Here is a 25,275-nt window from a genome sequence, read left to right as displayed (position 1 = left end):
ATTGTCGGAGGTAATTCAGGAGGAAGTTCCACTCAAACGTAAAAGACGAGGTTTTGGCTCCAAAAATCCAGTCTGGTTCAATAAGCAAATCATTAATTTGAAAAATCGCAAACAAAAAGCACACACAACCTACAAGGCACATAATAGTCAAGCAAATTTAGAAAAGTATCTGAGTATTTGTGATCAACTAAATTTAACTATTTCTAATGCACTTACAGATTATAACATAAAAACCGAAAATGAAGTCAAGTCATGTCCAAAGAATTTCTTCAACTATGTCAAATCAAAGATTAATTCAAACAATTTCCCATCAAAAATGACATTAGACGACAAAGAAGGAAATAACTCAGAAGATATTTGTAACCTTTTTGCAACTTTTTTTCAAGAAACTTACACGAATTTCTCTGATAATGATCGTGATTTTGGATATTTTTCATACCTTCCAGAGATTTCAAGGGATGTTGGAGTAAATCAAATTCATGTTCAAGACATTACGACAGGTCTGAATGATTTAGATGCTACTAAAGGATCAGGGCCAGATGGAATCCCACCAGTATTTATAAAAAAATTAGCGGTAGAACTTACAACTCCACTATTCTGGCTTTTCAATATGTCACTTGAATCTGGTGAATTTCCAAAGGAATGGAAAAAGTCTTTCTTGGTACCTATTTACAAATCAGGCAAAAAATCTGATATCAGGAACTATCGTGGGATTGCCATCATTTCATGCATTCCAAAACTGTTCGAATCAATTATTAACAAATGTATTTTTGGTCAAATTAAACACAGAATAACTAATTCACAACATGGCTTCTTTAAAGGCCGTTCAACTACTACAAACCTCCTGGAGTTTGTTGATTATTCCATAATGGCAATGGATAAAGGTAACCACGTAGAGGCTCTCTACACTGATTTTAGTAAAGTATTTGATAGACTTGACATTTCAATGTTAATTTTCAAACTGAGTAAAATAGGTATCGAGAAAAAGCTTCTCAAATGGATTGAATCATATCTAACTGACCGACAGCAAATAGTAAGATTTAATGACAAAAAATCCAAACCAATTCAAGTCACATCAGGTGTTCCTCAAGGCTCCCACTTAGGACCTCTCCTTTTTATTTTATATGTTAACGACGTATCTTTTCTTCTTAAAAAAATACGGATTCTTATATATGCAGATGATATGAAATTGTTTTTAGAAATCATGAAAGTCGACGATTATGAAACATTCCATAATGAAATACTTTTATTTAATACCTGGTGTTTTAAAAGTTTATTGAAGTTGAATGTTGAAAAATGTAATCTAATAACTTATAGCAGAAAACGAAACACTCCGAATTTAACAATAAGGTTAGGAAACCAACAAGTTAAAAAATGTGATAAAATTAGAGATCTAGGAGTAATTTTGGATTCCAAATTAACGTTCGTTGAACATTACAACACAATAACTCATAAAGCGGGCAATATGCTTAACTTCATAAAACGTTTCGGATATCATTTTCAAGACCCTTATACGATCAAAACCCTTTACGTTGCTTATGTGAGATCCATATTAGAGTATTGTAGTGTTGTCTGGTCCCCATATTTGAAATCACATGAAGAACGAATAGAGTCGATTCAAAAGCAGTTTTTACTATACGCACTCCGCAAATTTGGATGGACTGTATTTCCTCTTCCGTCATATAAAGCACGATGCATGTTGATAAACATTCAGACATTAAAACAGCGACGAGAATATGCCATGGTCGCATTTGTTAATGATATCGTTTCACAACGTATTGACTCAACAAAGCTATTATCTAAATTAAACTTTTATGCTCCTAATCGACAATTGCGTCACAGAAATTTGTTTACTTTAGATCGTTATCGTACAAACTACGCCAAATTTAGTCCTCTAAATCAAATGATGTCTGTTTACAATGAGCACTGTGAAATGATTGATCTTAGTATGCCCCGGACCAAATTGAAATCATATTTTAACTCACTAGGAAATCTTAGAATATAAGAAACTATGTAACTATGTAGTCTACAAATGATTGACGAAATAAATAAATAAATTAAACATGGTTTTACGTAGGCTCTCAGGGAAAATAAATTTTGAGTGTAATCAGAAATCTCAGTATCTACTTAAACATGTTCACCCAACTTCTATAAGTATATTTATTCCAAAAAAGCTGCGTGTCAAAGCATTGAATTTTGATCCACAAGCAACCCAGCTCATGTGATAGGGTTTCTCGTAGTTTATATAAATAAATTTGAAGTGTTATAAAAAATATATATTACTTTTCAAATAAGTTCACTTAACTTCTATAAGCAATTTCATACCGAAAAAACTACTTGTCATTGCTTAGAATTTCGTTTTTCAGGCAAACATACTACTGAAATAGGATTTTTTGCTGTTTCTTGGGTAATATAAATTTTGAGTGTAATCACCAATATCTATTTCTACCTCATAATGTTCACCTGACTTCTTCAATCAAATTAATTTTAAAACAACTACATATCATTGCCTTAGATTTTGATTTATAGACAAATAGTTTTAAAAATTGGATTTTTCTTAGTTTTATGAAGTTTAATAAATTTTGAGTGCAATCAAAAATTATATTTTTTTGGTTTGAAAATGATGATCATATAAGTTCTATAAATAAATTAAGAACTAAAAAAATAAATGTCATCGCCTTCAATTATGATTTACAGGCAAACATGCCGATAGAGGGTTTTTCTTAGTTTCTCATGTGAAATAAATTTCGACTGTAATCAAAAATTTGCATTACTTCTCAAACATTTTTACTTAATTTCTACAACAAATTTAAAGTTGAAACAATAATATATTTTTGCTTTGATTATTTCTTTTTACAAGCATAAATGTCTATTGAACTAGTTTTCACGTAGTTTTTCGGGTAAAATAAATTTTTAGTGTAACCAAAAATTTGTATTACTTCTCAAACACGTTTACTTTACTTCTACAATCAGTTTTATGTAGAAAAATAACTGACTATCGATTTGAATTTCTATGCTCAAGTATATGTGTTTATTAAACAGGGTTTTACGTAGTTTCTAGGGTAGACATGTTTTGAGTGTAATCTGAAACTTCTATTTCTTTTCAAACATGTTCATCTAACTTCTGTAAGAAAATTTATTCCGAAAGATCTACATGGCATCGCTGAGGATTTTGATTTTCAGACAAACATGCTCATGAGATAGGGTTTCTCGTAGTTTTTTGGGACAAATAAATTTGAAGTGTTAAAGGAAAATGTCCGTTTCTTCTCAAACGTGTTCACTTAACTTCTATAAGTAAATTCATGCAGAAAAAACTACTTGTCATTGCTTTGGATTTCGAGTTACAGGCAAACAGATTCATGAAATAGGGTTTTAAGAAGATTTTTAGATAAAATGGATTTTGAGTGTAATCAGAACTTTCTTTTCTTATTCGAATAGGTTTACTTGCTTTCAACAATCAGATTTATTTTAAAAACAACATGTAATTGCATTGAATTTTAAGCTACAGACAAACAGGAGAAAAAAGGGATTTTATTTTGTTTTTAAGTAAAATATTTTTTGAGTGTTTTCAAAAACGTTTGTTTCTATTTAAATTTAATAACTTGACTTCTACTATCAATTTTATGGAAAAATAAACTTGATGGAATCGCTTTGAATTTGGATTTACAGGCAAATGAGACCACGAAATGGTGCATACCCCTTAAAAACTTTATATCTTGCTAAGTCTATGTACAATATTATTTTTCTCTGAAAGACATAACTTTAAGCATTCAAATGATAAAATGAAATCAAAAATCGGTTTGTTCATTGTAAAGTTTTGATTTTTTGAAAATTTTGGGCAATTGTTTAATGGAAGCCCCTGACTTCTGTTTTCCCTGGCTACGACCATGTTTAATATTTTTATTAAAAACCTACACTAGAAGTGTCGAATCGTGAAACATAATCAAAAATTGATTCCATAGCGGCACCGAAATATTTTTTTATAGGTTTGGTAAACATTCCAAATGGGAGCTCCCCATTCTCCATTTGCCTTGCTACGACTCTGTTTGATATTTTTCCCTGCAATGCTGGTCTTTCCGAAGGTGAAATAAAATTATAATATTTTTGTCTGATGGCTGAGATATGAGCTCAGAACCATTGTTTAGCCCCTCACGGACTCACTATGGGCGATCAGGTGACCAATAATCGAAAAAATGACTTGTTCTGATAGGTTTTTCTTGTACATCATTCCATAGTAAACACTTCTATTAAGATATTCCTGGAATACCAGGGCTAGATCTTTTATAGTTTAATTGATACAGTATGTCAAAGTTAGAGTTTTAAAAAAAAAGAACTCAGCACAAATACAAGGTACATATTGAATATAATATACTGCATAATCGTAATATTTTATACAGATCTTTATACACTGCCCGAAAGCTTATTCAAAAAGCTATCTTAGAAAAATAAAATGAAATTAAAAATTCGTACTTATTTGATTTTTTATCGAAACTTCACACATCCCATACTTTTTTGTCCCAAGTTGTCCCAGGCTGAAATTTATTTCCAAGGATACTTTGAGATGTAAACTAAAGGATCGTGAAGGATTCAGCTGCACAAGTTTGCACTTTTTTAATTTAGGGCTTTTTGAATTTTTCCAATATTTCTAACAATTTGATATTGAAAACAGCTAAAAAATAATCCAGAAAATAACTGAATATCGCTAAATCATTCATATAATCATTTCTATGTGAGTTCTAATATTTATAATGGTTTTCACAACGTTAATCGCATAAATGACTTATATGCATCATTAGTAATAAAACTTATTATTTCACTATAGGCCCTATTCAAAAGTTAGTCTCGAAAACTTGTTTTTGAAAATAAAACATCAAATTTGTATCACAAAACTCATAAATACGACATGAGATTGAACCAATATTTTTTGGCCGCCTTGCTACGACCATGTGTGTTATTTTTCTATAAGCGTTTGACCACAATGTTTTCGTTTGTGAAAAACTTTCAGCATTTGGACAAATATTTGTTTAGTTTGAATTTTTTTAAAAGTTCGTGTACGCTATTTTGGGGTCACCGTCGTCTACGGGTTTTTTTCTTACAGTAGCGTGACAGTTGATAAACAGAGTATCGTATGGATAAGTACCAATGTTCTTTGTCCTTTAAGGTGAAGATGAATCGAAGCCAAACCTCAAATTTTCAAGAGCACAAATCTGGAGAACCGAACACCCGTTTGAGCTGAAAACTTAATCGATTGGTCACCACCAGCGAGTGACCAATCGATTAAGTTTTCAGCTCAAACGGATGCTTGGTTCTCCAGATCCGTGCTCTTGAAAATTTGAGGTTTGGCTTCGATTTATCTTCACCTTAACGACGCAATTCAATACATGCATGAAAATCTACAAGCATAAGCAGTTTTATATTGATATTTTTTTTCTTAATAATGGCATAACTACACGGAGTATTTGTACGGATATTCTTGGTCCTCCAACACTCCATCGAATATAGGTCTCAGGATCTATGAGCGCCAGTGGTCTATTGATAGGTTTTGATTATGATACAGACCCTTAGCCTTTCACATAAGTAAAATAAGTATCGTTTTGTTGGTTCTACAAGAACTACATGGAATACAGGTCTTGCAATCTACATGTATAAAAAGTTGTTCATTGTTAATTTTGATTTATGGCATATATCTCTTGGCCCTTCTATTTATAAAAGTCAACGAAATATTGTGTTTATTTATACCGATGATATTGATCTCCATAAAATGTAAACTCCCGTAAAATCGGGTGTAATTGATCAGAAGGGTGAAATTGATCATCGTATAACATGATTTTATTTATTCGTGATGGAGCACAAATATTAATGTAAGCTGCAGTAAATGAACGTTGTTTGTCGTAACTATTGTCGAATTGTGTGTTGTGAAGTTTTTTGCGTTAAAAAATGTATATTACTATGAAAATAATGTAAAATTTCAAAATCATTCACGGTGCAGTATTGACAAACACCTATGAACTTCTATTTCTAAACAAGGATTCGAACATGGTATAAACCTGAAAGTTTTTGAGGATGCTTGAGATATATCCCCAAACCAGATTTCATCACTAAAACCCGTACCAATTAGCTCATATGGTTGAAATAATTGAACTTCTGTTAGATATCATTGAATTCCATAGGAAATTGCATACATTTAGGCGTTTTCCGCGTAATTCTTTAAATTGAACTATTCGTTATTTATATAAATATTGCATTGTTAAGAATTTGGCAAGCATATTCGGATTCAGGGAGCTACAATTTATCATGTAGAGTTGTTTTAAAAACTAACTATAATGGCATTGACAAGTGATCAATTTCACCCCGAAATGAGATCTCCTGATTTTTGATTTTAGAGATATTTGTTAACACTAAAATGACATTTGTTAGAAAATTTCGGTACATGAGTCGATGAGGCTCACCTTTGTACTTGTTTTCCTGCATTCAGTTGTTTGGCTTTGTTTACATTATAGAAAACAGACTAGAAAAAACGTGAAAAATGATCAATTTCACCCGAAATTACGGTATCTATTAAAATGTCTTTTTTTGTGACAGCAGCATGTACAGTCGGACCTCCTATAAACGCATTCCTATAATGCGCATTCCTATTACGCGCACTCCTATAGAATACACTAGAGCGTTATAAGAGACCCAGGGCTTATTAGGAGATAGCACAGTACTGTCTTGGGCTAGGTTACAGTACTCAGTACGATCCACGATCTTTAGGAGTTGAGGATCATCCGTATAGCTGAAAACTTGGTTGGTATGGGTGCTTTTTCTAAATTACATTAAATGAACCTTGAGGGATAAGAATGAAAACTTTGATATCTCTCTAGATAAGCCATTTTATGAGACGTTTCGAATCATATGGTTTCCGTTTGTTTACCAGCTTTGAAAGTTTCTGGCGGGCCGATTTATTTACGTTTCTTCTAGCGCTACATTTGGAAGGAGCTTATTCATCAATGGCGCTGGTGGCAATGCCACAAAGTTTTTAATTTTCGCATGTAAAATTGAAATCAGCAGGCAGGGAAGATATTTTTCATCTACTGGTAACATAATACATGCAAACCGGGTAGAAACATGCGCTGAAAGAGACGGGGACGTCATCGCCAACAAAAATGTGACCAGCGCCATTCAGATATTATGCTAGTTTTTTGAACAACAACAATGAGCGGTCCGCCAGAAAACGTCATTCGAACGTCTCGTAAAATGGCTTATACTAATATTTTGAAAGGTTGTTCTCTTCGACGATCTGATACGAAATTACGCCACCAGGCGGCACTAGTGAGCTGGAACTTAGAAGTGGAAGCTTAGTAGCCTGGCCACTAAGAAAGATGGCGTCTTCGGCAAAATTGTTCAGTAACACAAGTGCTGATGTTATTTGAGCCAGGAGATTTGAAATTTTGCCACTAGGTGGCGCAAGTGAGCATAGAACTTTTGTTTTGCGGATAGCTCAGTAACAGTAACTTGACCACTAAGAGAGAAGAAACAGTGTCATTTGATGTTTCACATAACGGCTGTTTTCTTATGATAAAAATTGAACATTTGAGACCAAAAACGAAGTTCCAAAACTGAACTTAAAACGGTTACCTGTATTCTAAATGAGCAGAAAGGCTTCCGATGATCATCTTTTGTCGAATAAATAAGATTTTATTTGACACAGTATGGAAATCAACATTTGATTTGAATTGGCTCTCCGAGATCGCGGTTTCCTGTATCTGAACATGCCAAGTGGTCAAGTGATTATTATTCAAATACTTTCACATAAATACATACGAAATATATTGTAATTTTATCAAAAATCACTGGTGGAATAGGAGGTGTCCACTGTATCTCCGTCCATGTATCCGGATTGACCACCGGTATCCAAATCTTTGTGGAAGCACTTGGAACTACAACTAATCCCCTACACAATAATGTTGATATTTTAAGAATTGCTCAATGGAGTCAAAATATTTGAGTAAAAGAGTGCAAAAAGTCGTCCACGCCTTTTAAGGGTTGAGGCACACTCCAATAGGTACGGTTGTCTTTTCGCTTAGAATGGAGCACAGGTGATTCTTCCTTGTATCCGGGCTCTAAAGCCTATAGGCTTAAGCGCCTTTACTCGTTCTCTTTTGTCAGTTCATAAGCAGTAATACAAGTAAATTGCAAAACTATCAGGAATTCGGATTGTAATGAAACACTTCTGTTTGATATTATGGTAAATATTATCCATCATATGCTTGAAAGGTGACCTTATTGATAGAAACAAATTTGATACCCAAATTTAAGGCTGCCTGAAAAATAATAAGTGTACCGTATTTGTGTGCGCTAAGTACACGGTAATCTACTTTTTCCTGAATACTTCCTGTCTGTATTACAATTTCGATTTTTCCCTTCTCATTATACGGTCCTTCAATTCTCGGCGAAGTATCTTACCACTTCCTGTTTTAGGAATCTCTTTCACGAAGTATACACCCCCACGAATATGCTTCTGCGCTGATAGCTTAGAGGCAACGATACGTTGAACATCAGTCGCCGATAGCTCTTGTACTCCATCCTGAAGCACTACGAATGCCGCCGGAAGTTCTCCACTGTTCTCATCAGGAATTCCAACTACCGCCGCATCCCGTATCTTGGGATGACTCAATAGCACGTCCTCCACCTCTGCCGGTGCTACTTGGAATCCTTTGTATTTGATGAGATCCTTGATTCGATCCACGATAAAGAAATCCTCTTCGTCATCGAAATAACCTGTATCTCCACTGTGTAGCCAACCCTCAGCATCGATCGTCTCTTGAGTAGCTTGCTCGTTCTTATAATACCCCTTCATAACCAAAGGACCTTTGATACATATTTCTCCAATCTGGTACGGTCCCAACGTCTTTCCAGTGTCAGTATCAACTACCTTCACCCATGTGGTCTTGTGAACCCGTCCAACTGTTCCGGGTTTTCCATTTATCTTCGATATAACTCCCAGAGACGCTTCACTCATTCCGTAGCCGACTCGGATATTCTGAATTTGTGGTAATCTGCGGACGACCTGCAGTTCTATGTCCATGCTGAGTGGAGCTGCTCCGCAGAGTACTGCTTGTAGGGAGCTCAAATCATATCGCTCTACAAACGGATGTTTTGCTAAGAACACAACAAGTGGTGGGACTAAGTTTGCCATTGTAACCTTATAATCTTGAATGCTTCGTAAGAAAAGGTCGGGTTCGAAGCGAGGAAGAACCACCATCGAGTACCGGTTACAACAAACGTTCAGCATCAGCATAAACCCGTAAACGTGGTAGAACGGTAGGAGCCCTAATAGTCGAATCGGAACGGACAATTCGTTATAACGGGGATCTTCACGCATGTATGCAACGACAGTCATCACGTTGAAATGCGTTAACTGGACTGCTTTTGGTAATCCGGTTGTGCCAGATGAAAGAACCATTATGGCAACATCATTTTTGAGAATGACAGGGTCCGGTATAATATTTACATCCTTGTCACAATTTACAAATTCGCCGAAAGACTTGACATTTGACTCGTTGTCAACATCATCAATCGATACTATAAACTTGATTGATTGATTTTCAGACATAAAAGACTTAAGTGTACTGAAGGCTCTAGATGATGCAAAGACAATTTGAGGATTCGTTAAGTTCAGCACGTGCTTCAGTTCTGTCTTAGTATAGGTTGGATTTAGTGGAATGACTATGCCTCCAACAAAGAAGCTAGCAAAGGCTACAATCGAGTATTCAAGGCGATTTTCGCTCATGATACTGATGATAGATCCTCTTCCTAAACCGTAATGCTTCAGACGGCTAGCTACTTTCATCGAAGCATACAAAATTTCTTTGTAGGTGAGTGTCCTACCGGACACAGCATCAATCTGAAAAGGTGATCTTTTTATTCCTGCGATTCATTAGAAACTCGCTAAAATACTCACAAATGCAACGTCATTTCCGTGTTCCTTCAACCGTTGGATAATCAAAGCTGCAAGTGAAGAACAGCCGCAATGGATGTTGGACTTCAGGCGTCCACCATAGAAAATGTATTTGTCGTTGTCGGACATCTCTTGCTTCTGGTTGCCCAGATGGAACTGAGAAGGTAGATGCAATAATGCAACAGTGACTAGCATCCTTCATTCTGTCTGATTAGTGGTGAAGACCAACACGATGTGTTTATGCCGAATGTAATCAGCTCTGAAGTCTTATCTAGTGACGCTTTTGTCTTTCTTCTCGGTGGAAAAAAAGAATGTTGGAAAAATGATTTGTAGGGTAAAAGCATCGATTTTGGCCAGCCTAAGAGAAAATGTCAATAAAAATTAAATGGGAAGCCGTATTTATACTACAAATATGGCAAATGCAAGCTTTCAATCCATATTATGTGTGTAAAATATTAAAACTGAGCTAAAACCATTTTTTCGCTTTGAAAATTCCGTTGGTCAATATAGGCCAACGGAACCAGTTTCGGCCATAGATTTAACTTCGGTTCCTAAATTGGCCAATTGCATTGATTTCTCATGAGAGTGGCTAAATTAGGAGTGCCCTGGCCAAATTGAGTACATGGGAGTTAAAATTATAAGGAAAATGAATTGTTTTTCTTATGTTTTGAATCAATTTGGACGAGTAAATGAATGTAGCTCTATCATATCAATGTGATCTACTGAACACAAAAAGTTTCATGCTGATTGGCCATGTAAAACGGTGTAAAATCAACTATGGCTACAACTGGCGTATGGCCAAAACCGGTGCTTCTACCCTACTGTTGGTTTTTTTTTCAAATTTACGACAGCTTGTTTTAAAACAGTATTAAATAGAAAATGTAAACAAAATTTTTTTTTGCGTTTACTAAATACCTATTTGTAAAAAATAGTGTTAGCAGAGCCGTAGCATGGTCTAATAGTGAACCACAATTCAAGCTCACCTTGTTCAAAGCTCAACTTGTGGAATGCTAAACAAACATTTTACAAGTTTACAAAATAGTTACAAAAATACCTCTAATTTGGAATTCTGTGGTAACTTCAAGATAAAGCTTAAGTATAAACTAAGAATTAGAATACATTGAATAATTTGTAATTGTTTTGTTGCTTCCACTGTTTTATCTTCAGAATCTAAACATATCCTCATTAGAGTGGTTCAAAAAATCGTTTTTGCTCCACACCGCTCATTTGATTCAAGATCAAATTCTGAGTGTCCTCCCAAAATTTGGACTCATTCGGATGAAAACTGAGACTGCACAAGCCCTTTAAAGTTTATATGGGAATTACTATGGGAAAAGCAAGCAATTCATTCAATTGGTCATAGTTTTTGCCCATGTGCTCTTGGGTATTAGAGCTACGTTGATACCGTGAGATACATTCTACAACTTTGCAGAAAACCGTTTATAAATGGGACGCCTCTGTAATCAGTTATTGATTTTTGTATGAAATATAAAACTTTGGCTAATTGGGCTGTTATGCAGTAAAACATAGTGTATAGGAAATTTTGTCATACACCCAACTCTCCATAACTCGGTATTGAAGGGACCATCGAGTTAGGGAGGTATCGAGTTACAGAACACAAAACCAGTGCAACTGTGATCCAAGGAACCATAGAGGTAGACATGAAAACCAACTTTGACTGTGGTTCTCTAACTCGGTATCGAGATACGAAGTGTCGAGTAAGGGAGAGCTGGCTGTATTTGTTGTTATTTTAACAACTCTGCTTACCGATTAACAAAATCTGTTACAATTCTATTGTAATCCACTGGTTGGAGTGAACCATACAATTGCACTTTTGAAAATGGTCAATGAGTAAAGTAAGCTCTCAGCCAAAAACTGTAGAAGTGAACACTTTTATTTTGAGTTTCCACGGTTTTGGGATAAATTTACAATAGAATTTTTATCTCCTCTCACCGTTGTATTAGTATGATGATTTTTGTTGTTTTGAAAATTATCAGTTTTCAAAATATCTCCAATACCTTCTCTCCTTACTCAAGGTGCAAAAGATTGTATTCTCAAAAAATACCACACTTAAAGTTAAAACCTAACAAATTTATAAAAACTTAACAAAGCACATCACTTTAACGCTATCATCATTCAACCTGGATGATTTCAAAATCTACTCATAACCCTATCTCAATATTGCATTCTCAATGTAATAAAATGAAGGATTTGGATTTGTTTTTTTTTTTTGTTGCTTGTTTCAAGCCAAGTAAAACATAAACTCTTGGAATGTTTTCACAAGACATCTAGCTTATACCATTAAATCTTTCGCCAGCATGTCGTCAAATTGACACTCGAAGCAAAAAAACGCCCCACAACAGAAACAACTTACGCAGAAGACTAACTTTTTATCACCGGAGATTGCCTAGCTCGAGGACGTCCTGTGCAGGTATGAGAAACTTTGTATGCATTGACTCCCGGTAGAAAGGGAAATGGATCACTTAGTATTGAGATGCTATCGATTGTTTATCTCCACCGGCACTCATCTTTCCCGAGTGTGAAGTACAGGAAGTGAGGAAGTTTAGCTCAAATGGGCCGACTCTTACTGCTGGGATGTGGCAGGGGGGGTATACGCAACGAGGTTCACCTACCGTTCATGTTTTGTGGGTGTATTCGTTTGGCTCACAACTCTGCTAGGCATCCCGCTGTTTGAGTGTTGAAATGCATCAGCATTCGCTGTCTGGCATGGCCCGCGTTCGACCTGTGCTGTTTGGGTCGATCCGCGTGAGAGATGATGCTGTTTGGGACGGCCCGCCCGAAAGATGATTGTTAGGCGAGCTTTGTTTGTAGTTGACAGCCGTACACCCACCCTGGGATGTGGTGATGCGAAACGCTGTTGGGAGAAATGTGCGGAAAATGGTGTCAATTTGCCAGCCACTTCATGCCAGCCATTATCACGATATGGGTCTTATCAGTTTTTCCGCGCTGATATTTGTCGTCAGCAGCAAAGAGATGCTGATTTGCTGAGGCCGAGTGAAATAAATGGAATAATTGAGCTGAGAGTAAGAATTTGTATTTTTATATACTTTATCTTAAGCTATGCTACACAGTCTTATTCTATACCGCAGAAAACTTTTTACGTTGAAACAAGAATAATTTTTGTTATATTTGATTGCCATTTGTTTGGATTCAGCATCGTAGCGTTGCAGTAGTGCTGGAAGGGATCAATGGTGCGAACGTTTAGAGGTAACCATACCACCTAGAAGAGCTGCGGCAACACACGAGCTGGGAACAGCTTTCATAGTAATGGGTGATAGATGCGTGTCGGGTGGTGACCAATGAATGAGAGAATGTGGCATTTGATGATCAAAAGCAGGTTCTTCAACTTCAGCATAACATACATACACAGTCTTCACTCCAGAAGCACTGATGATGTTAAGGACGATTTTTATGCACAGTTCCATCGCGAGTACGACTGCTGACCAAGCCACGACGTCAAAATCATCATAGGAGATCTAAACGCGCAGGTTGGCCAGGTTCAGACCGATTATTGGACAGTTCAGCGCTCACCGACTGACAAACGATAACGGCCTACGACTAATTGATTTCACCGTCTCCAAGAATATGGCCATCCGTAGCACCTGGAGATCACCACAACAACCAAATTCACAATCGGCTATATTCACGGGCCCTTCAAGCTTGTCAACCACATATACATGAACCGTGGCCAACATGATTTTGACATTTTTGGGAATCTGACACTTTTGGGAAATCTGACAATAGGCCTTTTCATGTGACAGGTCCGTCTATGCATTTGTTTACATCGACAATGTTGCTGAACAACGATCGGAAACGCGAGGCACGATGAATTTTCGTAGGCATCAAAACAGAATCTGCGAATAAACACAAACAACCGTTCGGGCGCTTCATTCGTTCGTGTTTCATTTTCGGATCGCTGTTACTCCCGACGCTATCATCGGGTGATTTTCCATCGCTTGGTAATGTGAACGGTACGATCCACGCTGCCTGCTCTTCGCGAAGAACAGGAAAATATTCATTTCGATCATCTTCATGCGGGCTTGCAACAATCACGCTAAACTTGCTCCGCTCAAAAATGAATGCCGAGCGCACAAAATTGGCCTCTTTTCGTGCAGCACAGATTCTGTGCAAAGGGGCTGTACACAGTTTTGTGCAAACGGTGGTAAATAAAACTGAATGAGTGAATTGCGCACAGAGGAGGAACGCTTGGAATGCGGAATTCGCTTCCATTTTTGTTTTGCTTCTGAAAACATAGAAAAAAAACATTCCATTTTTAAAGATTCTCAGAGATTTTTTAATTTAGCCGAAGCGGAAGCAAATGTGGAAAAAAAAATCGCATTTGCGACCATCTTCCGGCTTTTCGCTAGAAAACATCTCAGAAAACTCCCAATCTTACCAACGGCCAACTGTTTGCTGCCACGCGGAATATCATTGACAGTTCCGTTTCCATCAATCCCGGACAGCCGAAGGCCAAAATGTCGGCTACTCACAGAATGAGTGCGACCTACTCAGAATTTTCACTCAGTCAGCCAGTTCTGCATTGGTTGCCTCATTCTGTGTAGTTTTAACACATGCGCTGCATTGAGCTGGCTTAGCGTGGAGTGTTTGCTTGACTTTACGAGAAGAAGCAACCTTGCAATGAATCACGAGAATGAACAGCGCGTGGATAAATGAATCCTACGGGTGGAAAGGTTTTGCGAACCACTTATCGGTGTGTTCATTTTGCTTTTTCGGCGTTGCATCCGTTCGCTTTTTGCGATGCTCTTCGTGACGCAAAAATGAAAAATGAATTTTGGCGAATGTTGGATCGCGAAGATGCGTCGATCATTGTTCACGAAGAAGATCCATCGCAACCCTGATCAACGATGCAGCTGAGAGCAACGTCGGGTCATTCCACGTACCGACGTCATTCCACGTAGTCGACGGAACGAATTCTGTAATGCAGCGTTGGCGGTCCTGCTGCAGTAAGAGACCCGGCAGAACGTGGACGTTATAGATGGAAACGGCATCAGCAGACCCACCAATTCGAGAGAAAAAACGCCGCTTTGATGAGACGGAGTGCGTGAAGATTGAAGAGCTTTGCCGGTCTCAAGAAACACGGACGTTCTATCAGAAGCTAAACGCATCCCGCAACCGTTTCTTGCCGCGAGCCGATATGTGCAGGGATTAGGATGGGAGCATCTTGACGGACGAAAGGTGATCGAAAGGGGGATGCAGCACTTCGACAGTCACCTGAATGGTGCCGAGAGCGCAGGCAATGAAGGTCGAGATGACGGCCGATCGACAACGGACCAGATCTTTACTGTACGGCAAATCCTCCAAAAATGTCGTGAATACCAGGTCCCAACGCATCATTTTTTTTATAGATTTTAATGCGGCATACGATAGTATCGACCGCGTAGTGTGGAGATTTCGGGCGAACATTCCAGTTCGTTTGTATCCCGCCGGGGACTACGACAAGGTAATGGACTTTCGTGCCTGTTGTTCAGTATCGCGCTAGAAGGTGTTATGCGGAGAGCCGGGCTTAACAGTCGGTGTACGATCGAGTACACAGCGATTTGACGAGTGTGGGGCAGGACCGAGGATGAAGTAAAATCTAAAAATTTTCACTTCAAATCATAGCTTTTCCCTCATCCTGGTTTGGAAATCACCTCATACTTCAGATAACTTTGATTCATGTTGCAGTTTGTGGCTTTGCTATGGTATATCTTTGCCGTATGAGCCTTAAGTTTTAAGATTTCTTTTTGTTTTGTAACGTTATATGCAAAGATGAAGAGGTTCTGTTCCTCTTTGAGAAAAATTTCAAAAGTAAATCACTCAAAAGGGGTTTTTCCTCTTCCAAAATTGATGTTAAAATAAATAAATAAATAAATAAAATCATGGCTTTTACTAAGCTTAAGAAATAAGTAAATGAAGTGGAATATTCACATGAGTCGTAATGTTTAAGCCGACTCTGCTCGCCTGACCAATGCTTGGTGCGTATCGTTACCTCTCAAATAAAGATTCTATCTATCTAAAAAGTAAATCTAAATTACAACCTGTTTGCTCTCATTTAGTTTTGGCCCGCAATAGGATAGTCATTAAAAAAAGGCAATGCGCTATGGAAGTGGTTTCGTTGGGTGAGTTCGTTTCATTCATATGATTTAAATAAGTTAAAATAGGATATTTATTAATGAACTTTATTTCATGCTTTGTATGTTTAAATGCAGCATGCCCTATCTTTGTCTACTTTTTAACTCTCTGTCTGTGCGATGGGGTGATATTGACCCTAAATTCAAATCGTAATAGCTTCACGGAATTTCAATCGATTTTTTATTTGGTAAGAACATTTAATTCAATTTTACTTAAAAATATTACTTACCTACTTTTACTCAAAAGAGGGAGGGTCTTGGCGGGAAGAAGTTCATGTGAAAAAAATACTTGAAATTTGGGAACTGCATGACGGAGCTATCACAGAAAACATTATTTTCTAATCCCCAGATTTTTTTTTAATTTTGAAAAACTATTTTTCAAGATATCTGAGAAAAATCATGTGCTAAGCAAACAACTAGTGAATACGCACCAATGTGTGATAAAAATCACAAATCGATTCAATAACAATTTCAACCCGACAAAGTTCTCTGGGGTCATATTGATCCCAGAAAACATACTAAGGGTTAATAGAAAAAATACCTTCGAATGGTATGAAACTAGAAGTATTGTCTTTTTCTTTAGAGACTGATGGATGACTTTTTGGATTGATGTTTCAAAATCTTTACCTGAATGATGTTTCAAAATCTTTGAATAGTTCGTTATAAAAGATGCCGGCATATTTTGCGTTCAGTCATTTCCTTTTCACACTCCATCAAATGAGGTAGTGTAATGTGCTTTATTATGTTTGGGGTCAGTGTAACCAGTCAATATGATGCCCTATTTATGGATGACACTTAGGACCATTACAATTAAGCGTTTCGTTTGCCAAAAAGAATCCTGTAATTCAACCCTTTCTCATTTTTCAAACTCCCAGTGTTTCCTCGTGGAAGTAAACTGCCGTGAATCGCAATTCAGTCCCATCTGTATTTTCGTCAAAATTGGGTTTACATCAGTTTTCAACATATCCTCATTGGCGTAGGAACAGGCAGTAGCGTAGGTAGGGGGTGCGATGGGTGCGGTCCGCACCGGGCCCCAGGTTCTTAGGGGGCCCGAAATCATGGTAAAAATTTCTTCGAGGAAATGGCAGTCACTTGCTAAGCTTTTTTATACCTTGGGAGTTGTTATGATTCTTTCGTTCGAGGTCAGTAAAACAGCTCAGAAAAATTTATCTCCATTTCAATACAATTTATTCGTGCTGTTCGGAATTGGAATCAAGGTGTTCAGAATATAAGACAGAATGTTCTATACTTTTACATTAAAATTAATTTTCACTTTTATCAGCACATCCAACAGCTAACAGTTAAGTTTTTCAAATAAATTAAAATTTTCCAAATATTAGCTGATTCATGGCTATCTAATGCATTTGAAGCCACTGGCCTTAAGTGTTCGGAATATGAGTCAAAACGATACGTACAAAGACTTCTCCTTCTTCTTTCTGGCGTTACGTCCCCACTGGGACAAAGCCTGCTTCTCAGCTTAGTGTTCTTATGAGCACTTCCACAGTTATTAACTGAGAGCTTACTATGCCAAGCATGTGTATATCGTGTGGCAGGTACGAAGATACTCTATGCCCTGGGAAGTCGAGAAAATTTCCAACCCGAAAATATCCTCGACCGGTGGGATTCGAACCCACGACTCTCAGCTTGGTCTTGCTGAATAGCTGCGCGTTTACCGCTACGGCTATCTGAGCCCCCATGACTTCTCCTATGATCCCCCAATGATTGTTACAGGAATTTGTCCCAGGAATCTTGAAATTCCTAAAATGATTTCTTAAGATATGCCAAAATTAATTCCAGAAAATTCTTCAAATTAGTTCCAGAAAATTCTTCAGAAGTCCAACAACAAAATTACAGTGGTTTGACACTGAGATACCCTAAAAATATTCCTACAAAAAAATCCAGGGATTCCAGGTTTTTTCTTGGTGTAATTTGTGTAAAAATTCTTTCGAAAAATCATACCAGTATTTCTCGATGGCAATTTTTCAGAAATACTTGTAGCCGTTTTCAGAATTAATCTTTCGAGAATTACCACACTGATTATCTCAGGAATTGCTCAATGAATTCTTTCAGGAAGTATTGCACAAAATCTTTAAGGGATTTTTCCTAAAACTTCACAATAAATTCGCACATGGATTCCCCATAAATTTCTCCATAAATATTAAATGAAAATTAAAAACGACTTCAACATTCATCTATGAAGGTCCATTATTTTCAATCCCAAATATGAATTAAAAGTATATTTTGAATAGGCCCCTGAATTTGATTCCGCACCTGGCCCCAAAAACCTTAGCTACGCCACTGGGAACAGGGTCGACCAGGGGGGCTAGGCCCCCTCCGGATTTTTGGATTACATTAATTAATTTAAAAAAAAAATCACATGGTACTAACGTGAAGCAAAATCTTCTGAATCAATTTACATGTCACTTTCTATTGACAAAATCTTTTCACTAGTCGCGTTCGTACACAGAATAAACGTGGCAGACAGCACCTCGTGGTGAATCGCAGTATGCTTGATCAGGATTTCTTCAAGAGGATTTTTTAGCAATTTGATACAGATTCTTCGAAAAATTTTCCGATCTGAAATTAAAAACCCTAAAATACTATAGGAAAAAATTGAACAAAACCTATTAATCCCAGAAAAGGTTTCCCGTGGGAATCCCAGGAGGAACTTGTAAAGAAGTTCTCGGAGAAAACACTGAAAAAGTATGGAAATAGTTCATAAAGAAATCTACGTAGGAATTCTCTGAAGAATCTCTTAAAAACACATAGTTGAATACCTGAAGAGTTTGAGGAAGAATCACAAGGGAGATTCCTTCGGAAGAATTCTTGAAAGATTTTTCTACTGCATCAAACAAATAGTGAATATAGAGTAGGTGTACCAGTTATTGAAGTAATTTGTCATAATTGCAACCTTCCTCTAGTTATAATTCAGAATGTAATGGTTTGTGAATTTAAGAAAAGTGAGGGGCTCTCCATTCGGACAAGTGCCCCAGTCATCAATATAGTTATCGCCACCCTAAATTTCAATTTGCTGTATTTTCAATTCTTCTTCTTCTTCTTCTTCTTCTTCTTCTTCTTCTTCTTCTTCTTCTTCTTGGCATAACGTATTCTAAATTGGTGCACTTCCCCTGGTAACAGTTCGTTCCTTGTGCAAATATAGTTGTTCTCTCAATAACGGAGTAGCGACTGTGGGCGGTCAATCATGCTCAAGCTCATGCTATAGGAGTGTCGTGAAAAAAACTACTTGGGCACTTCCATGATTCACTTTGACATTAAGGGTTTTTTAGCCAAAACTATCGTGGAAATCTACTATGATAAGATGCATTTGTCGGCATCACCTTATGAGTTTCAAACTAAATTCATGTAAAGAAAATTCATGAGACAAATTTTTGATCTTCGGAATAGTTTTTGGCTACAAGTAAGACACCAATACGTTGCATCATTTTTTAAATTATAAATACATAATAGACATTAAAAAGAATTTATTTCCTACAGACCTTGATTAAGACCTATTTGTAAACATGTTTCTCACAACAAAGGTAAACCAATAATTGAAAGTCATTCTAAGATTACAACCTTATCAAATTCTATTATAAACGTTTATTGCCCAAATATTCATCTACTTTTATCTATTAAAATGCTATTTTCTTCGCTTATCATGCCCCCTGTTAAAATTGTTCGAGATAATAACAATCGCAATGCATCTCACAGCTTGGACTTCGCAATCATTGTGCGCAATTCGCGTCGTAAAATTTTTCCACTCGCCGTTTTCGGTATCTCGGCAATCATTCGCACTCCACCGTGGAGATGTTTGTGTTTTGACAAACGACTTGCCACCCAATCGATAACTTCTGTTTCGGTCAACTCCACCTCCGGTTGAGCCACCACGAATGCCAGCGGTAGCTCTCCACTAACCTCATCCTTCACACCAATCACCGCAGCATCCTTGATTTTCGGATTGGTGAGTAAGACCGCTTCAAGCTCTGCCGGTGGTACTTGAAAACCGCGGTATTTGATCAGATCCTTGATACGATCCACGATGTAGAAATCTTCGTCCTCGTCAAAGTACCCAGTATCTCCGGTATGCAACCACCCATCCTTATCAATAATGGATCGCGTTTCATCCTCATTCTTGTAATAGCCTCTCATGATCATAGGTCCTTTGGCGCATATCTCTCCAACCTGGTTGGGACCCAATGTCTTTCCCGTTTCTGGGTCTACTACTTTAACCCAAAACATCCGGTTTACCTTTCCAACACTTCCTGGTTTTCCAAAGTTTCTAGTCAAAACTCCAAGTGAGGTTTCACTCATACCGTACCCAACGCGGATCAATACCAAGTTTGGCAAACGCTTTTGGACCATTTCCTCTACTTCTTTGCTCAGAGGGGCTGCACCACAGCTGATCGCCATCAATGAACTAAGATCGTATTTCTCTACGAGGGGATGTTTTGCTAAAAATACCACCAGCGGGGGAACTAAGGCAGCCGAGGCAATTTTATATTTTTCTATCGTCGACAGGAAGAGCTTGGGTTCAAATTTTGGCAAAGACACGATCGTTCGCTTGTTACAGCATGCGCTAAGCAGAATCATGTAACCATAGATGTGGAAAAACGGCAACAGTGCGAGGCCTAAGGAAGTCGGAGATAGGGAGAATGTTTTCAAATCATCCCGAATATAAGCGAGTACGGCCATAATGTTGTAATGAGTCAGTTGCACAGCTTTTGGAAGGCCCGTCGTTCCTGAAGATAGCACCATGAGAGCAACTTGATCTTTCAAATTCACAGGCTGAGGCGTGAACGATTTAGCATTTTTCAGTTTGTTCCGATCAAACAGTTCTCCGAACAAGGTGACCCGTTTGTGAGGTCGTTCCTTCGAACCAAGCAACGTGATCATCTTGATTGAGGGAATCGCATTTGCCACTTTAAGTAAGGTTTTCACAGCGACTGAAGATACGAAAACAGCGCGAGGTTGAGTCAATTTGAGAACATGTTCCAGCTCGATCGTTGTATAAGCTGGGTTCAACAAGATCGGTACGGCATTCATGTAGGTTGCTGCTAATGCTATTAACGCTAGCTCTAGCCTGTTTTCGCACATGATCGCGATCATCATGTTCTTCTTAATGCCAATCCGATGGAAGCGATTCGCCAATCGTACTGACTGCTCCAACAGCTCGCTGTAGGTGATAGATTCATTGGTGAGGCCATCAATCTGAAAAAATGAAGTTTTTTAATGGCAGATTAAGTTTCAAATGTTGGTTGATCATAATTTCACAAGCTTAGAATAAGAATTTCCGAGACGAAAAATGACTGATATTTATATTTTAGTACATGAACAAGATCTTTGCCGCAGCTTATGCGCCACTAATCATCCAACATAATCATCACAAAAACAATCTACTCACATACGCAACATCGTCGCCATTCTCGCGCAATCGCTTGATGATAAGTTCTCCCAGCGATCGACATCCAGCTTCGACACTTTCATCCGTCGATCCACCGTAGAAAACGTATTCCTTTCCTTCATTATCGGTCATCTTTGCCGCTGGTGTTGTTGTCCCGGACGCACTCATTATGGCACTAAACTCAACTGATTACCTGTCCTCTCCCAATTCCACATTGAATCTTCCAGACAAACAACGTTATCTGGACACAGTTTGCAATTCTTGTGTACTTTCGTATCTACACGCTGTAAATAACTCACACAAGAATTAATCCGATCAACTTGAATGCTCATTTTCATATATTTTCAAATGAAATTTTTCAACATTCATAAATACCCAAATTCTACTCAGATCACGCATTATGACATTTATTGCAGTATTTTAAATGCATCAATTTGTATGGACACTCGTACATGAGCCAAATTCATAAATTTAGTTAATTTTACGATCTGTGGCGTAACTGTGCAGTTTTAAGCGTGAACGCAACACAAATAAACAGAGCAAGCATCGTTCATTGCGTGATAACGTCACGAGGAAACCGCTCTCGTTTGCTCCTATGAGATATTTCTCGAAGACTTATCCAAACAGACTCAAGTCAGAAAAGTTAACAAACTTACTTTATCAATCCTACGTGTTACGCAGACAAAATTCTACACGTTCCGCTCTAAACCAACTTGATTTTTCACTTTTAGAACGTTTTATTTCCGGATTTACAAAACGACGAAAGTAAGATTCTCCACTTTCGCAATCTAACCGCTACTTTCGCCGCTCCGTTGTATGGAGAGACAAAGTGACTTAACCACGAATCAAAACAAAACACCACTTGAGTCGATTTAACACTGGTACAAAAACGTCATAAGTAACTGATTGAAACGGCTTATCATTTTGTCATACATTTTTTGTGGGAAATAATAGGAACTACCTAGTGTTTTAACGCGAGCTGATTGCATGCAAAATTTAAGCGATATACACGGTAAAAAAAATGCTCAAAAGGGGATTCATTTTAAAACAGTTTTAGAAGAAAGGTTGTGATTCTTCTTAATTAACTTTCTCAAAACCGTATGAAAGTGACTTACGTCGATTTGAAAAAGTAATCGAGATTTGAAAACAACAATTTCAGCATTTGTCAAACTCGACGGCTGCTAGTTCTGTTATACTGTAATTTTACTGAAGAAAGAGAATTTTACTGAGAAATTACTTACTAGCCAATCTGGAGAATCAGATAGCGGTTTAAGCTGAAAACTTGATCGATTGGTCACTTGCTGGTAGCGACCTTACTTGTTACTTGTTTATACATTTTTTAACTTTTCGAAACAACGATTTCCATTATCATGGACGACATTACCGAAGATTCACGCCTCGCTAGAGTTCTGCAAATTATGTCATCGAGGAAAATGCTATTTTTTACTAAAAATTGTATCGCTGAAAACAGTTTCGTTGTTGAAATGTTAATAAGTATGTTCAATGTAGCAACAATAACGAAATACTATAAAGAATGCGAAATGTCCTTAGGAAATTACCTACATTTAGGCGTATTCCGCAGTTCATGGTGTTTTTAATTTTAAAATAACTCAAAAAGACATTTATCTTGTTATATTTTGGCCTTCATATGAGGCTTTAGGGGTCATGATTTTAGTAAGTAACGACATTGTCATTTTTACCGACCATTGTTCGCCTGAGTGATCAATGTTACCCCATATGAGCTAAATAAAAAAGCACATAAAATATTAAAGTACATTGCTAAAGTAACATGCTTAAAATTTTCAGAAAACAAAATACGGTACATATCCACAAATGATGGGTGCCAGTACTTGTTTTAAAAATATAAAACTTCCAACATTTGCATTTTTGAAAGAAAATTCTAATAAATAAATTAATAAAAACTTATCAATGTTACCCCAGATTACAGTGTCACCTGAAGATTTGAAAGAGAACCTTTTGTGTGGATTTCAGTCTCCTATCCAGCAACTCCTATCGCTACATCTTCGCGGTAATGACCGAGGTACGGGCATCCTTAGGGAAGATCGGGTAACCAACCAGGGGAGTGCGTATTGTACCGGGCCCCGAGCTTCTAGGGGTCCCAAAATCGCAATGCGGATATCTCTTAGCATTGAACGTTCAACATAGCTTGTAAGAATCTGATAGTTTGTAGGATCCAAAAAAATGAGCATGACAAGCATAAGTTTTGAAGAAGATGTTCAGGGGGGCCTTGATGATCCCTTGTTTTAAATATGTTTGGACTAGATTTAAAGTGGGCTGAGGGCCCCACATTTCAGAGGCCTTCACGAATATTTGTATTGTAAGTTATTTTTCTTGTTGTTCAATCGATTGCACGCCTGAGAAATCGAAGTCTTCTAATAGCTAAATGCGGTCCTGATGTAGATACTTAAGTAGGCTCAAATACCTATTGTTGGAGAAACTGATCACCCGGCAACACTGACATCAGTTGACAGTCCGAATTCGACCTGATTTTGAAACGTCACAATGACAGACAACGACACACATAACGAATACTTAGACCAGGCCTGCCCAATCTATTTGAACCGCGGGCCAAATCTCAGAAATAATATTGTACGGCGGGCCAAACTTTTTTTAATGCAGCAATTTAAAAAAAAATGCTAAGTAGAAATAAAATTTATAAACATTTCGTTTGGAGAAATTTGAATAGATATTTGCTTATGTCATAATCTCGATAATTCTGTGAGAATTGTGATACCCTGCTTCAAAATTCCGCATAGTTCTGTGAGACCGTTGTCCAGGATTTTATAAAAATCGTTCTCGGAATTCTATCAGAAATTGTCGTAAGATTCTAACAGAATCTCATCTAGTATTGTTTGAAAACCCTGATTAGTTTTATTAAATTGAAGATTATATTATAAGATTTCACATATTATCGTATGATTCTGTAAAAATTGTCTTTAATATACCTCATAACAACACTTTAAAACCATTATAAAATCCTGATCTAGAATATGGAGAATTGTGTCCTACTCAGATTTCTGCAAGCAATTCACTAAGGATAGCTCAATACAATTTTGCATACTAATATCCAGTATTCGGTGATAGTCTTTTGTCATCGTTTCGTGAACTCCTACAAGGATTCTGTGACAAAATTGGTCTTTGTGAAAATTTTGCCTAAGTTGTCCGAGAAATTTATATGAGAATTCTGTATTAAATTCCAAAAGCTAGTAATCTGCCTCTGGATCTGCCTAATATTGGTTATAATCTTTCTCATGTACAGAATTCATGCTCAAGTATTTTGAAAATTCACCTTGAAATTTAATAAGGTAGCGTTTGGACGTAATCTTTTTGCCGGCAGCATTTTTCGAAATTGAATTCAGGTTTGTCCATATAATAGTGAAGAATGTTATTGGCGAGATTTATTCCTCTTACATTTTAATTCACATAAAATTAGGTACTTTTTAAAATGGAACATTTTCAACCATTTATGGAATAAAGCGAATTTGCATGGATAAAAAACTTGTAGAGAATCTACAAAACAATATAGAGAAACTAAAAAGTAGATTGGGGTATCTTGTACCTTTTAATTGCACCCTAAATGCTTATCTTTGACAGATACGCGTATTTCGATTACCACTTGCAGTCTTCTTCAGTGTCAGTTACTCATATCCACTCTATAGTAGATACGAGTAACTGACACTGAAGAAGACTGCAAGTGGGAGTCGAAATATGCGTATCTGTCAAAGATAAGCATTTGGGGCGGAAATAGAAGGTACGAGGAA

General features: G+C 37.2%; 2 protein-coding genes across 2 annotated transcripts; both read right to left on the bottom strand.

Annotated features, from left to right (window-relative positions):
- Positions 1-8,215: 8,215 nt before the first annotated feature.
- On the bottom strand, positions 8,216-10,195 carry LOC5567780 (luciferin 4-monooxygenase). Its single transcript, XM_021856600.1, has 2 exons — positions 9,944-10,195; positions 8,216-9,886 (listed from the first exon to the last, which is right to left on the bottom strand). The coding sequence occupies exons 1-2, from the start codon at positions 10,133-10,135 to the stop codon at positions 8,384-8,386; spliced, it is 1,695 nt and encodes a 564-aa protein (XP_021712292.1). The 5' UTR covers positions 10,136-10,195; the 3' UTR covers positions 8,216-8,383.
- A 9,339-nt stretch (positions 10,196-19,534) lies between these two features.
- Positions 19,535-21,752, bottom strand: LOC5567781 (4-coumarate--CoA ligase 1). The gene is made up of 2 exons (XM_001657632.2): positions 21,494-21,752; positions 19,535-21,300 (listed from the first exon to the last, which is right to left on the bottom strand). Exons 1-2 carry the CDS (start codon positions 21,659-21,661, stop codon positions 19,798-19,800), a joined length of 1,671 nt encoding a protein of 556 aa, XP_001657682.1. The 5' UTR covers positions 21,662-21,752; the 3' UTR covers positions 19,535-19,797.
- Between the last annotated feature and the right edge of the window lie 3,523 nt (positions 21,753-25,275).

The sequence above is a fragment of the Aedes aegypti genome, chromosome 1, assembly GCF_002204515.2.
Source record: "Aedes aegypti strain LVP_AGWG chromosome 1, AaegL5.0 Primary Assembly, whole genome shotgun sequence".
In the NCBI taxonomy this organism is placed as follows: Eukaryota; Metazoa; Arthropoda; class Insecta; order Diptera; family Culicidae; genus Aedes; species Aedes aegypti.
The sequence above is the reverse complement of the archived record's forward strand: the minus strand, read 5'-3'. Positions and strand labels throughout refer to the sequence as shown.

What these genes read in the sequence shown, in the direction of transcription:
- LOC5567780 (XM_021856600.1), bottom strand. Translation starts at nt 10,135, where the DNA reads ATGCTAGTCACTGTTGCATTATTGCATCTACCTTCTCAGTTCCATCTG. An exon ending in ACGGAAATGACGTTGCATTT is followed by an intron (nt 9,887 to 9,943) that starts GTGAGTATTTTA and finishes TCACCTTTTCAG; the next exon opens with ATTGATGCTGTGTCCGGTAG.
- LOC5567781 (XM_001657632.2), bottom strand. Translation starts at nt 21,661, where the DNA reads ATGAGTGCGTCCGGGACAACAACACCAGCGGCAAAGATGACCGATAAT. An exon ending in ATGGCGACGATGTTGCGTAT is followed by an intron (nt 21,301 to 21,493) that starts GTGAGTAGATTG and finishes TCATTTTTTCAG; the next exon opens with ATTGATGGCCTCACCAATGA.